Source organism: Trichechus manatus, unplaced genomic scaffold, assembly GCF_000243295.1.
Source record: "Trichechus manatus latirostris isolate Lorelei unplaced genomic scaffold, TriManLat1.0 scaffold00068, whole genome shotgun sequence".
NCBI classification, from domain to species: Eukaryota; Metazoa; Chordata; class Mammalia; order Sirenia; family Trichechidae; genus Trichechus; species Trichechus manatus.
The window spans coordinates 5,668,954-5,686,256 of NW_004444004.1; the positions used below are offsets into that span (position 1 = coordinate 5,668,954).

The 17,303-nt window shown below is 42.5% G+C and overlaps 1 protein-coding gene across 1 annotated transcript in view; it reads right to left on the reverse strand.

Annotated features, from left to right (window-relative positions):
* The window catches only part of TRPC5 (transient receptor potential cation channel subfamily C member 5), a 205,794-nt gene that overhangs the window by 39,910 nt on the left and 148,581 nt on the right, over positions 1 to 17,303 (reverse strand). The window contains exon 6 of the mRNA XM_004379783.1: positions 12,348 to 12,543. Within this exon, the coding sequence (XP_004379840.1) occupies positions 12,348 to 12,543 (196 nt within the window). The remainder of the gene's footprint in view (positions 1 to 12,347; positions 12,544 to 17,303) is intronic.

Below are 17,303 nucleotides of genomic sequence, written 5' to 3' on the forward strand. Positions count from 1 at the left end.
TACTCCACTGGTCTCACCCCTTCGGGAGCAAGGGAGAATGAAGAGAACAGGATACAAGGAAAAGATTAGTCCAAAGGACTAATGGACCACAGCTACCACAGCCTCCACCAGACTGAGTCCAGTACAGCTAGACGGTTCCTGGCTACCACCACTGACTGCTGTGACTGGGATCACAATAGAGGGTCCTAGACAGAGCTGGAAAAGGATGTAGAACAAAATTCTAACTCACAAAAAGAACATCAGATTTACTGGCCTGACAGACTGGAGAAACCCCGAGAATATGGCCACCGGACACACTTTTAGCTCAGTGGTGAAGTCACTCCCAAAGTTCACCGTTCAGCGGGGGACTGGACAGCCTCATAAAACAAAACGGGACGAATGAGGCACAGCAGTCCAGGGACAAGGGCTAGAAGGCAGGAGGGGAAAGGACAGCTGGTATTAGGGAACCCAAGGTGAGAAGAGAAAGTGTTGACGTGTCGTGGGGTTGTTAACCATCGTCATAGGGCAATACGTGTACTGTTTAATGAGAAACTATTTGTTCTGCAAACCTTCATGTAAGGTACAAAAAAGAAGAATTATCTATGAGAGATCAAATTGACAACAGCAACTCAAAAGGTTTGATGGGAAGCCTAGGGAGCAGTGAGTTGAAGATAATGGTGATGGAATAATTTGGAAAAGTATAGTGAGAATAGCAGCACAACTGGAAGAATGTAATCAATGTCACTGAATGTAGAAACTTTTGAAATGTTGTAACTTTGGCTATGTATATCCTTAAGAAAAAAGGTCCTCCAAGGTCTATAAGGGAGAGTGTTGACATGTCATGGGATTGCTAACCAATGTCATAAAACAAAATGTGTACTGACTGTTTAATGAGAAACTATTTGTTCTGCAAACCTTTATCTAAAGTACAATAAAAAAAATAAAAAAAAACAGTGTTACATGAGAAGAGTTTATGTGCTTTATGCAGTCTACCAACTTTGTCATATAGGATATCAAAAAAAGATGTGTATACTCATAGATATCTAGACAAAATAAAATCAGTGATTGTTACTGTTTCATCAAGGGCATGTTAAAAGTGAAACTAGCAGTTTTTTTTTTTTTTCTATGAGTGCATGGCTGTGAAGAATACAATGACTACTAATACAGCTTCATGCCACTGATGGAAGTTTTACTAACTTTCGCTTTTGGAACATCAGTGCAAATGTTAAAATAGTGGGGAAAAAGGTAAATAATGCCTAAGTATTATTGTGAAGATAGTTTTCACTTTGGGTCCCCCCCAAGGAAACTTGGAGTTTCCCAGTTGTCCCATTTTATGTACTAATAACATAACTGAGAACAATTTAGACATAGTCTATAGAATCATTCTTTCACCTAAGATTTATTGAGCTATTCTTTTCTGTTCTGTGGGGATATGTCAATGAACAAAACAGTGAGTCAAACACATGACTGTCTTTTAAGGTACGTTATGACTATTCTCTTTCTGAAACCAAAGGGCTTTGATGTAAATAGTTACTGTATGTGAAAATATTGCATAGAACCTGAATTAGAAATAGTATGTGATTTCCAATAAATTAATTTATGTGGTCAAAAAAAATTCATTAATTTGCAATACTGGGGAAGCCAGCACAACTTGTACAAGGAAAGGTCATAGAAGCTCCATAGACGCATCCAAACTCCCTGAGGGACTGAATTGCTGGGCTGAGGGCTGTGGGGACCATGGTCTCGGGGAACATCTAGCTCAACTCGCATAACACAGTTTATAAAGAAAATGTTCTACATTCTACCTTGGTGAGTAGCGTCTGGGGTCTTAAAAGCCTGTGAGCAGCCATCTAAGATACTCCACTGGTCTCACTCCTTCGGGGAGCAAGGGAGAATGAAGAAAACAAGATATAAGGGAAAGATTAGCCTAAAGGACTAATGGACCACAACTACCACGGCCTCTACCAGACTGAGTCCAGTACAACTGGATGGTGCCCGGCTGCTACCACTGACTGCTCTAACAGGGATCACAATAGAGAGTCCCAGACAGAGCTGGAGAAGGATGTTGAAGAAAATTCTAACTCACAAAAAAAGACCAGACTTACTGGCCTGACAGAGAATGGAGAAACCCCGAGAGTATGACCCCTGGACACCCTTTTAGCTCAGTAATGAAGTCACTCCCAAGGTTCACCGTTCAGCCAAAGATTAGACAGCCCCATAAAACAAAACGAGACTAATGGGGCATAACAGTCCAGGGACAAGTACTAGAAGGCAGGAGGGGACAGGAAAGCTGGTAATAGGGAACCCAAGGTTGAGAAGGGACAGTGTTGACATGTCTTGGGGTTGTTAACCATTGTCATAAAACAACATATGTACTAACCATTTAATGAGAATCTATTTATTCTGTAAACTTTCATCTGAAGTACAATTAAAAAAAATTCATTAATGTGTTTACTCAGTGGATATTGAGAGCCTACTATGAGCCAGACAGCATATCCTGGTTAAGGATCAAGGGACTTCAACAGAAAATGTCTCTGAGGAGGTTAGTTTGCCTGAATGAAATGTATGAAATAAAGTATTAAAAGAAAATTTCTGTGGCATAACCTTTCAGAGGATCCATCAAACGATGGAAACCTCTCTGTACCTCCAGGATCTTTGTTGTTGTTGTTAGGTGCTGTCAAGTCAGTTCCAACTCATAGTGACCCTATGTACAACAGAACAAAACACTGCCCAGTCCTGTGCCATCCTCACAGTCGTTGCTATGTTTGAACCCATTGTTGCAGCCACTGTGTCAATCTATCCTGTTGAGGGTCTTCCTCTTTTTTGCTGACCCTCTACTTTACCATGCATGTCAGTTGAGAGTGTTCTAATACCAGTCATCCAAACCTTTAATAATTGCTGTTCATTTCCTAATAAATGAGGAATCCTACAATACTTTCTTTTGTCTCACTATGGGAGATTCCCAATATGTCACCTTTAGGAGGAAGAGCTCTGAGACAACAATGCATTTTTCATCAAGTCTTTGTGATTAGTTAACAATTTTATAGGCCCAGGCATGTCCAGGGGAAACTGGGAAAGAGTACAGAGGATAAAAGCAAAGTTTTGTGAGGGCAAAAGGGGCAGGGGAGAGAAATGCAACTATTTTTCCCCATTTTTACTGTTAGATCTCCTCTAGTTTCCTCTTTTGAACAGAAGCAGATTTACTTTGACAGGTGAGATAAGGTAATTCTGCTGTCAGATCTCAAATAAAAGGCAAGGAAGGTAATGCATTGTGTTGTGACCTCTGATCCTCCTTCTAGGTATTCTGGCTTTGATCTTGTAGCTAAAGGACACCTTCTGGCCCATACTGCCTCTCTCACGAGCCAGGCTATATGGCACAAGGCTCCAGTGACCACAGGAAGAGAGAGAGACCTTATTTATATTATTAATTCAGAACTCATGTTTAGTTTCTAAATCTCAAGCTGCTCAAGAATTACAAAACATTTCTATCTCTTGGCTTTCCAGTCAACTGATTCCTGGCACCAAGAACAAAGGTAATGGGAATAAGGCAGAAGCCAAGAAGAATCACACTCCCCAACAATGGGAAGAATCACATTCCTCAGCAATGATCTTTGGACCATGGGCATTTGATTTTTCCACAAGTGGAATTAGTAGCCTAGAAAGAGAACATCCAGAGGCAATCCTTTGGAAGGCCATATCTTCTGCAAGAAACAATTCTTCCTGAATCTCAGCTCTGACATCTTTTGAAATGCAAACAGTCATTTTTATTTGAGGAACATCCATTGACAGTTGTTATTTTATGTAGGGGCTGAAGGCACCTATGGCTTAGGGACTGTTGCACAGATTTGATCCTTTACAGCACTGTGATGATGGTGACATTTTCCTTCAGCATCTCCCATCTCTTTTTTTCTTGTTGGTGTCCCCTCTCAAGTCCTCCTTAGGTGCATTACCCTCGTGGTGTCTTTCACTTGCTTGGCACCATATAAAAACCTGATCTCGGTAAGAGATTGTTGTTGTTAGTTGCCGGCTAATTGGCTCTGACTCAGGGTGATCTTATGTATAACAGAATGAAATGCTGCCCAGTCCTGCCCCATCTTCATGATCATTGGTATGTTTGATTTCATTATTGTAGCGAATGGTCAATCCATCTTAAGGGTTCCCCTCATTTTTGCTGATCTCTATTTTGCCAAACATGATGTCTTTTTCTAACAATTCATCTTTCCTGATGGTGTGTCTAAAGTAAGTGAGCCAAAGTCTTGCCATCCTTGCTTCTAAGCAGTAAGGCGTTGGATGTACTTATTTACTCTGAGTCATAAGCGACCTAATAACAGTGCAAAACATGACCTTTCCCTGGGATATTTGCATTATAACTGGGGACAAATTCTTAAGGCAAGGGATTCCTGAATGATGGTGGGAGGATGTCTGTGAACTCTCTTGAGATTTTGTGCTGAACTTTGCATATGTTTTGTTCACGTGTGCATTTTTCTCGGGCAAGGGTCCATAGTCATCAGGTTATCAAAGGAGTCCATGAACCAACAAATGTTAGGAGAAGTCTTAAGGGGAAGAACAGAAATGCAAACGGTGGAATTTGAAACTGTAGTTCCATGATTTTAGACTCCATGAGAATGAGGACCAAATATATCTTGCTCACCTATCATCTATGGCATCCCCTGTGCCAAGAATGTAATGCAGTACACCATAGTCTCTCAATAAATGTTAAGTTCATTTACTTATCCATACAAGAAATATTTATTATTAAGTGAATGAATGAAAGAGTAAAGGACCTCAGCCAGCAGAAGAGGAGAGGTATTCTTTGGACATCAGGCCCTTCCTGTTTCTGTTTGAGTTACCCAAGTTAGAGTCTCCATGACAACTACTGATGTTCCTGATGAGCATCCAGGGCAGGTGAATCTGAGATGCAGAGGAGCAGCTCAGCATCTGCTCTGCTTTGTTTGAGCATCCTTTAGCACAAGGGAAGAAAAATCAACCTCCCTTCATTTTCCCTCTTCCCGTTTCCACTTATATCTTTGTCCATCATCAACATCATTGCCATGCAGCAGCAGGCAGCAAAGGCTGATGCTACTGTTGGAAGTAGAGGCTGCTGCTCAGCAGAGACCTGCTAGAGTACACCCCGAGCAATTTGAGGTGAAGGGCTCCTGTCCCCAGCAGATGCGGACTCTCAGACAGTTTGCTGACAAAACCATGAGCATGTATTGATGCTGAATGACCAAGAAATCCGATTCTGTGTCAGACCGCCAGGGGGAGGGCCAGGCCAGGCTCAGGCAGGATGCAGCAGTCTGAAAACCCAGCCTTTGGTGCTACCTGCAACGTTTGCAGAGAGAATGCTCCCCCCCTGAAGCTGGACATTGGATAGTCCATTTGCTGGTGTGGATATAAGAGAGGCTTTAGGCATGCAAGAAGTATCTGGGAAAGAACAGTGCCAAGATGTCTCAAGGCAGGATGTGTAAACTGAATGAGGAGTTCTTGTCATGCAAATGAGTTGGTACCTCTGAACTTTGTACCCTCTATGGGTGTGATGATTTCCATTGAGTTGTCTGTAAGTATTGGGGGCAGAGTTGAGAAGAAACTGGATGTTTAGAGATCTAACGGACACACTAAAGGAGAACAAGAGAACTGGGATGGGGGCTCTCAGCTCAGGAAAACAGAATAAGGAACTTAGTCTCCAGAACCAGCTGAAAGGCTCCTTAGAGAATCCCTCCAGTTAGAACCCAGGGGACAGTGAGCGAGTCAGTCATCCAAGTGGAAGGGTGACGCTAGGGAAGTCTGAGGCTGAGAGGAGGGTGGTGGAGTGTGTGCACCAGGGACTGGGAATGTGGGATGCAGGCAGGTAAGGAGTTACCCAAAAGCACACAAGTGGCAAACTAGGATTCAAATCCAGGCAGTCTGACTACTCCTGAGCGCATGCTCCCTTTAATCACTGCACTGTACTCCTGGTAATAGCACTATTGTTATTTTCCTCATGTCAGACCTTCCTCTCTAGACTCCAAACCCCTTTATAACTTCTAGAGCACCAAGCCCTTGTATCTTTTACAGAACCTAGCAAAAAAATGTAGGTGGCTGATTAAGATGTGACTCTCAGCAGGTTTTCATATGTTCCACATCACCCAAGAGGGTGGGAAGTATTAAATGGCCTCTGTGGTTCTGAATGTTTGCTTTCTCCTTAGTGAAATGTAGCAATCCCTGATCAGATTCCTGACAATGGTTTGGCAACAGGGAAAAGTACAAGCTGTGATGAGAAATATCAATATCTAGATTGCTCGAGGGCATCCCAAAGGGAAGAGACAGTTATTAAAATTTGAAATGGTGCTGCTCCAAAGTCATAAAATTCCTACAGCTGGAATTGAGCAACTCCTTCACCTGGAAAGAAGCTATACTATGCCTTAGACTTATTATATCTTCTGTGGTTTGGACTGTTGTGTGAGACTGAAAGTTGGCAGAGTTTATGTTTTGTTGTGTTTTCCAAAGAGACAGCTCTTGGGAGCTAAGAGACAGACATGGGTATGTCAGATACAGCATCAGTGATTCATATCCTGGAGGAATTTAGGGCAGATATGGGACCCTTTGTGTCTTCAAGATTATAATGAAATCTTTAGTTACTGGAACTGGTAGGTTCAGGGACTGGAGACTGGACAGTTCAGAGTCGTGGTATAACTAGGGGCTAGGGGCCTTGAAGTGAAAGAGCATCTCAGGTGCGTCCTGGCCTCAAGCTAAGTGTCTATATGAGAGTGTAGTGGTTCTTTGCGTGGATCTTGGGGTTAGACTACCTCAGTTCAATCCAGGCTCTACCACTTGCTAACATATGATCCTATCACTATACTGAGTATCCCTGGGTGGTGCAAATGGTTAACGTGCTTAGTTGCCAACCGAAGGTTAGCGGTTCAAGTCCACTCAGAAGTACCTCGGAAGAAAGGCCTGGCGATGTAATTCTGAAAGATCACAGTGACTGAAAACCCTATGGAGCACAGTTTCTACTCTGACATACGTGGAGTTGCCATGACTCGGAATTGACTCAATAGGAACTGGTACTGGTACAGGGAAAAGTATAAGCTGTGATGAGAAAAATGGTCCTGGTTTTCCTCCTACTTCTCTGGTTGTTTATCTATGAGTTGGAATCGACTTTTGGGTGATTTATCTTCATTTTTCCAGTCTCTAAATTTTGGAGTTCCCTGAGCTTCATTTTTTTTACCTCTTTTCTGTCCACACTTACTCCCTTAGTGACCTTATCTAGTCCCATGGCTTTAAATATCACGTATATGCTGAAGATTACCAAATCTCCAGCCTAGACTGCACCTCCAGACCTGTATGCACCTCCAGACCCACTGCCCACTCAACATCTCCACTCAGATGCCTAATAGGCATTTCCAAGTTTACAGACCTAAAACCCAACTCAGCATCTCCGCCCTCCTACAAGCCTGCTCCTTTCCCACTCTTCCCCATCTCAGTAAGGGGAAACTCCACCCTTCCTTTTACTCAGGCCTAAAACCTTGGTGTCATCCTTGGTTACTCTTTTTCACTCACACCTCATATCTGATCCATCAGCAAATTGGGTCTGTCTTCCAAATATGTCCAGAATCTAACCACTTCCCATTGCTTCCACCATGACCACCCTCGTTTAAGCCACCATTAGCTCTTGTCTAGGTTAATGCAATTGTCTCATAATTGGTCTTTCTCTTTTGGCCCCTGCCCCACTTCAGTCTATTCTCAATCAGTGCTCACAGTTATTTTCCTAAAACACAAGTCAGATCATGCCACTCTTCTGCTCAAAAGCCTCCCATAACTCCCCATCTCACTCAGCGTAGAAGCCGAAGTACTCACAGTATAAGTCCCTACATGAAGTCCCTACATGAACTTCCCCTGACCCCACTACCTCTCTGACCTCATTTCCTACTTCTCTCCTCTTGGTTTACTTGACCCCAGTCATGCTGGTCTTTACAAGGCTGAAATCAAGGTGTCAGCATGGCTGAGCTCTTATCTGTAGACCCTGGGGAAGAATCTCCTTCCAAGTTTATTTACGTTGTTGGCAAAATTCATTTCCTCGTGGTTGTAGGACTGAGGTCCCCACAACCTTGCAAGCTGTCAGCTGGGGGCCACTCTCATCCCCTAGAGGCCAATCACATTTCTTACCGCATGGCCCCCTCCATCTACAAGCCAGCAACGGTGCTTCAAATCCTCCTTGTACTTCAAATCTTTGACTTTCTTTTCTACTACCAGCTGGAGAAAACTCTGTTTTTAAAGTACTCATGTGATTATATTAGGCCTGCTTGCATAATCTCCCTGATTAGTAACCTTATTACATATTAGAAATCCCTTTTCCACGTGACTACCATAATCATAAGCATGCTATCTCATCATATTTCCAGTCCTGAGGGATAGGGTGGGAAATAAATCTAGGATGGGGGGGGGCATGCATCTTAGGATTCTGCCTACCACGGTGATATTCAGACTATTTAATAAACCTTCACAATAAAATATTAAAAAAAAAAAAGAAACCAATCAATCAGGACATATACCAGGTATAGCCCAGGAGCAGGGTCCCGGAGACTACCTTCTGTTCCAGATATTACCGCTTTACTTGATGGATTGTAAGGAGGTCTGGGGGGTATCCCAGAAGGAACAGCTGTGTTGGCAGCTAGTCACATACTAGTATGGAAATATTTCCATATTTTAACAACTGGGCTGTCATAACAGTGCACAGCAGCTGATTATCAGCCCTGGTTACAAGGCTAAAAATATAATAAGATCATGATGTGTGTGTGAACTACTACCTTTTTCTTTGAGCACAGGGAGTCTTTTAGGTTAGTCCCAGATGCTTAGGGGTGGGCAGGGAGACCACCTGACCTCCTTGGCCCTTCCCTGTGGTGCAGTGGGCCTTTTTCACATCCATCAGCAGAACTTTTCTACCTCCAGCCTTGCCTGCTATCTTTGTGGTGCCAGGTTTGTTCAGATGAATGTCTTAATTTGCATAGCTGTCTTCTGCAGTGGGGTGTCAACCTATCACGTGAGCCTCCAAGTGCTGCCACTCTGAAGGGGACAACCAATCCTACATTTCTAGGCTCTCCTCAAGCCATCTAGCAGATGTGGTTCACCAAGGCAAGTGCTGTTGACTTGCTCTTGGTGTTAGAACAAACACTTCATAGCAGCCAAAGAAACCAAGGGTTCTTATTAACTTGCTGAATGAGGCCATAGCATAGAATATCATGAGTCTCATGTTTTGTGAGGACCAGTCTCAGCAACAGATGCCCCATGTGGGAGGGGTGGGGAGTAGGGATAGGGCCTAAGGTCAATAAACTTTATGAGACTTGTCTGTCTCTCCCACCTAATATTTTTATATGGGTGAACCTGATAAAAATGGCATCAAGGGCAGCTTTACTTGATGCAACTGGGAGCATACACATCAGGAAGAGCAGTGGGAAGCGGAAGAAGTGTCAAAAGAGGGTAATAAGCAGCTTGAGGAGGATATAAGGATAAAGGGAGAAATAAACCTCTGCTAATTACAAACAACAACAAGAATAATGTACAATACTGCCAGCTGCCCCGGTTCAACATTGGCTTGGACTGATCCCTGCTTCACTATATTTTGAGAATAACTCCATAAACCACTGAAGTGGAATATCCTCTGGCACAGAAATAAAAATTGCTACAGGGCCATATATCCATACCACTAGCAGCTCTGCATTCTGTACAGGGTGTTGAAAAAGCTCAACCCTTCAAGGGACTGGTATTACCTGGAGTTATTGAGTCCTGTTCTAGAATGTACACTGAATAGATTCACAGTGAAGCATGTTGACATCCAAGTCTCTACTTAGACGGAGTCAGTCTGTGATACTTCTATGAAGGAGGACTAGTTTTGTGTTCAGTGGCTCCCTTTCTGTAACCTTTCCCCCATATCAGGACCCTCTTACAAGCTGCATTCACTACTGAAATGGAGATGTTGCAAATGGAATTAAATCTACCTGCTGGTCTTTACCACTTAAACTGATGCAGATATTTTTGGAATCAGGTTGCCCAATATCAGGACCCCACTGGATCCATTTCCAATGGTTAAGACAAATTCCCAGGGGATCCAAAAGCAGCAGGTAGCATTCAGAATGGGAGGACATGCTCCAGATGTTTGAGATGGTATAGACACCATTCAGGTCACTTCTTTCAGTGCCCTCCCAAGCCGAAGTGTTTTCTTCAGGTGCAGCAGTAGGTGGAATTAAAAACAGGATACCACCAGCAGGTGGCGACAGGAGAGCTGGAGCTGATGATTTCTACCCTTCCTAGCAAATGTCACTGAGCACAGTGGGAAACACCACAGCCCTGAATTAGGTGACAAGAAAATATCTCCCTTTTCTACTGTCACCAGGAACAATCAGCCACCAGACACGCAGAGAGAAAATGGCAAATGCCTCAACATGAATAGTGCCATCTTTGGCAGGGGTGTGGGGTAGGATGCCAGGCATAGGAAGTGGAAAAAATCAAGTCCCGAAGTTTTTTGCCTGCCCCCCGCCCCTTATAGAGACAGACTAGGAGTGAAGATAGACTGTTCTTTCAGTGGCCTTTTAGAGTTCTTGGTCTATTTGGGTTTAAGTTATTGAGAGAGAGGGAGGGAGAAAGGAAGAGGGAGAGAGGGAGAGGGAGAGAGGGAGGTGGAGGGGGGAGAGAGAATGAAAATGAACTATGCTTCATTTCAAAACTAACAGATGAGCAAATTTCAGAGCTATCAAGGACCTTGTGAGCCTATCCTATTCATCTGCAGACACCCAGACTCCCAGGATATCAGAGCTGGCAGAGACATTAAAGACCATCAGTTTCAACCCCCTTACTTTCTGGATGAAGAAACTGAGATCTAAAAAGGGAAAGTGAGTCACATAAAGTCACACAGTTATAAATGACAGAACTAGGACTAGAGTTCCTGGTATTCTAACTCCTAGTATTTATTTTTATTTTATTTTTTCACTTATACCCCCCCACCTTCTACCCCATCTAAGTAGCTAGAATCTAAACCATCCTAGTAGATTTTTTTAACTCTCCAAATAAAGAGATTCTACAAACCCACATACGAGAATATATTTCATTGCCATTTATGGTTGGGAAGTTCTTCCAAGTAGATAACTCAAAAGTCTCCTGCTGCAACATAAACCCATTTCACTTTGGTTCTGTCCTTAGTGGAAATGGATCACAAACATTCACTACCACCAACAATATTTTAATAAATGTGGACAGGATGTTGTTTGTGTGTATTTACAATGACAATAATTTAAGATTCTCTACTATAGGTTTAATGACTTCTCAGTGGCAAATCAAATCTGAGAAATGGCATCTAGGAAGGAAGACAAGACTCGAGGGCTTCTCTTTCTGTGCCTTCTGTGCTATAGCAAAAACTTCCAGCAACAAATGGATTCATAGGGGTGATATAGCATCTTAATAGGAACTGTACACCAAAATTCACTGAAACCCACCTAAATAGGACCTCAGACAACCAGAAACTCCTTTGCTAATATTCTTTTTCTAGAAATGATTGGCAGGTCATAAGAAAACAAGGTGAGGTTAGATATTTAGTTTGGCTTCAAATACAGATCAGGCCCAAACTGATCCCGTATCCTATACCTTTACCATTTATAGTCTAGGATAATGAACACTGCTAATCAAATAGTAAAATGATGATCAAAAAGATTCAGATACGGTCTCTACTTGAGAGCATCTTACAGTGGGGTGCAGTTATTCACATACACACACATAAAACCAAACCCATTGCCATCGAGTCAATTCCGACTCCTAGTGACCCTATAGGACAGAGTATAACTGCCCCATAGGGTTTCCAAGGAGCGGCTGGTGGATTCCAAATGCCAACCTTTTGGTTAGCAGCCGGGCTCTTAATCAAAAAACAGCTACTCTCTGTCTGAGGAGGTCATCATTGTCCTTGTAAAAACGTTTCAGCTTTGGGAGGGAGAAATTTGCAGTGAAGAGGGAGATAGGGCACCTCTGCCTAGATAATCAGATCAGCTGAATCAGCCCTGGAGATTAGCGAGGTGACATATTGTAGCCAAATTGTGCTCATAGCCCTTGAACTCTCCTTACTAACGCAAGAATATGGATGCAGAGATTTAAAAATATTTTCAACAGGTAGCTAGAATGTTTTATTAACTAGAACACCCTTTTCTAGATTATCAAGATTCAATGGACTAAGAGCCTGAACAAACTAAGTTGCCTTGGAAAGAAATAATTCAGTCTAACAATTAGAGATGTGAATGTAAAATAATTGAAGCAGACAGACTGTTTGATTGTGCTTGCAACAGGCTTCATGTCAATGTGGCCACTCCTGAACGCAAGATGACCACCCTTAAAAGCAAGGAGCTACTTACGGCAATAAGCTGGTAGGAGTTGTTCATCATGGCAATCAGCATGTTCAGTAGCACTACCAGAGAGATGACATTGTATGTCCCAAACATGGTAGCTCCCACAAACTCTGTGAACTCGTGTCTGGCTTTCACGTTAGTAACATAGAGATTTAAAAGGCCGAATACAGACCAGAAGAGTGACTGAAGGGTTTCAAAGAGCCTAAAAGAGACCAAAGAACAGGCTATTTAATTCTCTTGGAAGAGCCAGAAAAGAGAGAAAAAGTGAGGTGATTTGCTTAATAAGGGGGCTACCACATTTGCAACCCAGCAGGTAGACTGAGGATCTCATATACTTGTGTCTCTTCCCCAACACAAACCAGCCAGGTCAGTCTCCTCATCATTCCTAACATACAATGTTTATTCCCACCTATATGGCTTCTGCTTTGCCCTTCCACCTGAAATACTATTTCTCTCTTCACACAGCCTATAATCTCCCAAGGTTTATCTCAATGACTGCTTTCTCCACCAAACTTTCTCTTTCATCTTCAGTCCATGTGATTTACCCTTTTTCCAACTACATAAAGGGAGTAAATGCAGTAGTTGAGAATATGGACCTTGGGTTAGATTGCTCTGAGTTAAAAAATCTCAGCTCTGACATATGTCAGCTGAGTGAATATGGGAAAGTTGCTTAAATTCCCATGCCTCAGTTTCCTCATAGGGTTGTTATGAGAATCAAATGAGAAAATACAAGCAGAGTGCTGAAAATACTTCTTGGCATACAATAAGCACTCAGTAAATGTTATCTGACTCCACGTGTGGGTCTTTGATTATCGTTTGTTTGGTACATCAGTTTATTACTGTGTTTCTCTAAATAGTCAGGGACCATTTCTCATACTTCTTTTATGGCTCCCACAGGGCCCAGAATAGTGCAAAGCTCAATGGAAGAGCTTAAGGGTTCTTGAATTAACACTGTATATGGATTATTATTATATGACATATTAGCTAACAGTTGTTGAGAGCTTATATATAAGCATGCTAGGTAGGCATTTTTACATACATTATCATTATCATCCTCAAAAAACTTTTTTGTTACTCATAGGGAAACAGAGGTTCGGGAACTGAATGACCTACCCAAGGTCACACAGCTAGTAAGTGTAGAACCAGAATTCAAATCCAGGTCTTTCTAACCTCTTCAAACCACTACATTAGACTACATTTGATGGCTTCACAAGTTATTGTTTCTTTTCATGGTTTCCACATCCTAATACGTAAGCTTGCAATGATATATCTAGGGTTTCTTTTGCCTCATCTTCAGAAATCTGTGTATATAGCAATAAAATGCAGCCAGCTCACTGGTGGCATAAACCAGCCATTTCCCAAACACGTGGAAGGGCATAAGAAATGCTATTTTAAGAATGTATGTACTTTTTCAATTGCTCCAAATGTGTTGTTCTCAATGAGCCCAGTGCATTTCAAGAGGCTTAGGAATTTGTTCTTGCATTCATTTTGGGGATGATGAGAAGTGCTTTAAAGAGGCCCTCTGTCGGGGATGCTCTTCCCTTAGATCATTGAAGGGCTATCTCCTTCCCATCATTTAGGACTCAGTTCAAATGTCAGTTCCTGCTTAAAATAGCCCACCAGTTATCCTCTATCCCATTACCTTATTTAATTTTCTTTGTAGCACTTAAAACTTGCTAAAATTATCTTATTATTATTATTATTTTTGTTCAAATGTTTATTTTATATCCCTCCTCACTAGAAGCTCCATGAGGACAGACACTAACTGTTACTATGTACCGGCATGGAATAGGTACTCAATAATATTTGTTGAATAAATTAATGAATATATGTTAACTATTATTATTACTATTACTTTTATCATTGGATCAAAGTATAGAAGATTGCAATCCCATTGACAATTGCACAATCAGTAGGCTTCACAGTGGGGGATTAGTTCATTTTGATGAAGGCTGTGCTCTGCACTGGCCTGACTGACTCTCAGGGAGTCTCCTTCAGGGCTGACTGGGCCACATGGACATGGCCCTTTGTGACCATAACCATTTTCATCCTGCTACATGGCTCTTTTATTACCATCATAGATAACTTCCATGATACTTTCAGCATCACATTGCTTGTGACCTAGCCTTGAAGAGTAAATTTGATTTTTGTTTGATGAACATAAGTGCCAGATGGCAAACCATTTGAGAATCAACACCAAGATAAGAATCTGGAGTCCACAGGCCAGGGCATAAAAACAGACTATGGGGAGTCAGAAGTATCGTAGGATTTAAATTTCCAGGAGACTCTGCCAGTTAGGGCCAGGCAATAAAATAAATCACAGAGCCAGGCAGAGTGTCAAAATATGGGGCTCAGGAGTCTGGTCCTGCTAGGAGGGCATAGCCAGGGCCTGGCAGTGTGCACTAGATATCAGTCAGTCAGGGTGGAAAGGAGGCACAGCCTGCAATGGCACAAGCAGCTAGCATAGCAGCTGGAAAGCAGAAGCCGGGACAGATGTGGTTCAGAAACAACAACAACAACAACGAAACAGAAGGCAATTGCAGTGAATAGGAGGGATAGTTTGAAGTCAAGAACCAGAGTCTTTAGAAGTTGAAAGACCTTGAACATAGAATGCATTCCATAAGTTATTTGTTGATTGAATAACAACAGACAACAAGGCCACAAGACAAGGCAAGTGTGTCATCAGGATGTTGGCGGGGTCTTACTGAATTGGTTGCTTCTTCTGAATGGATGATGTTACACTCCTTCACCCCACCACCAATCAAAATTGCAATGGTTAGTGCTTGAATGTAGAGTTTACTACTAGCTGTTCCATTGACTGATTCAAAGATTCTCTAAAAGTGAAAGTGAAAGTCTGGGCATTTAAAATCTGCCCTCAACTGTGATGATATTCTAGTCAAGGAAACCCTATCGGTATAACTGTACAAGAGGGGAAGAAGTGGGAAAGAGATTGTTCCTCAAGCTTGGTTGTCGGTAGTGAGAATGCACAACATACCACAGGTGGTCTGGGCACTAGGAGAATCTGGCCTGCTGAAAGGCATGCCCAGATAAAATAGGGGAATGGCATGTGGGGTGGACAAGAACATTCTGGTGAGACATCTGCAGAAAGCTCTGGGGCTTCCAGACTCAGTTGAATTCACAGGGAAAAGAGCTACCGCCTGGGGGTGGGGCATTATTGGTGTCTGGGTCCATAATAAAATCACCATGCGTAGAAAGACTTGTTAACCATATCTCAAAATCCTAATACCAAAAGAATATCTTTCAAAGTTTAAAGGAGGTCATTTTCGAGAAAATAATCAGTCCATTTTCATTTAGGAGACAGTAAACCAACATATAGAACTTGCTAGCTCAGCATAGGGCTCAGAGTGAAATACAAAGATTCAAGAAGATTCGATATTAAAAGTACGGAAGACAAATCCATACCAGGTGGTTAAGGAGGAAGTCACACAAGTTGGGAGCCAGCTGTAAATAGATCACAAAGCTAAGGGGGCAGAATAGAATAGAAATAGGAACTGCAGTCATCTGGACATTCGCTAAAAGTCATATTTGAGATGATTCATCTTTCAGAAGGTAGAACGAGTATGGAGAGGATTTACCACTCTGGACTTAATTTCGACCAGCGAAGAAGAACTGGAGGGTGAACTGGAAAGGACAGGCTCCTTGGGAGAAAGCAGAGACATCATTCTGTATGTCACAAGTTGAGCTTTAGTATCCCAAATTGAGCAAAAGCAAGTTTAGCTCTTCTGCCTCATCCCTCTCCATTCTGCAGTTCCCCAGACCTGCTATTTCTCATTTCTCTATACCTTTAATAAGCTTCTAGCCCCACCCTGCCCCGAAAGTCTAGCCTCCACTTCCCTCCTGTCTCCCTCTCTGCTCATCTCTTGTTTGACCTGTAAGGCTGAGCTGAAGCCATCCCCCCCGTCACGACCAGAAGACTGCTCCGACTCTTTGACTACAAAGACAGACTAAAAACAAACTCGTTGCCGTCGAGCCGATTCCGACTCATACCGACCCTATAGGACAGACTAGAACTGCCCCATAGGGCTTCCAAGGAGAGCTGGCGGATATGAACTGCCAATCTTTTGGTCAGCAGCCAAGCTCTTAAGCACTATGCCACCAGTGCCTGCTCCCATAGCCCCTAGCCTTATTCTATAAAGGCACATATCACAGTGTAGAGGCAGTCGAGGGAAGTGGTTAAGAGCAAACTTTAGACTCCTCTACTTATTAACTACATGACTTTCGCAAAGTTACTTAACCTCTTTAAGCTTCAAGTTTCCTCATCTATAAAATGGTTATGGGTAGGATCCCTGGTATTGCAGTGGTTAAGAGTTTGGCTGCTAACCAAAAAGTTGCCAATTCGAATCCACCAGTCACTCCTTGGAAACCCTATGGGACAGTTCTACTCTGTCCTGTAGGGTCGCTATGAGTCAGAATTGAGTCGACGGCAACGGGTTTGGTTTTGGTTTTTATTGTGCTCTTATAATGTGCCAGGCACTGTGCTAAGCACTTTACATACATTATAATGTGTAGTTCTCAGTACAACCCTATGAAGTAGCTACTATTCTTCTTCTATTTTTCCAGATCAGAAACTGAGGCACAGAGTGGTCACACAGACAGGAAGTGACAGAGGTAGGATTTGCACTTAGCTAGTCTGATTCCAGAGCCCACGTACACAACCACCTCACACTATCACATAAGATACTGCAGGTAAAGTGCTCGGCACAGCGCTAGGCATATAGTAAGCACTAACTATGGCAGCTTCTTCGGGGTAAAGATGCCGTCTTACTCAGTATCCTCATGGCCTGCCACATAGGAGTTGCGGAATAAATGTTTATTGAATTAATCTATAAAAGATGGTGGTAGAAGCACACAACCAAGGGAAGTACAAATGAGTGACGTCATCCTGTGATAACAGTGGCAGGAAGGGTAGGAACTGAAATTAGTGTGAAAAGCAGAAGACAA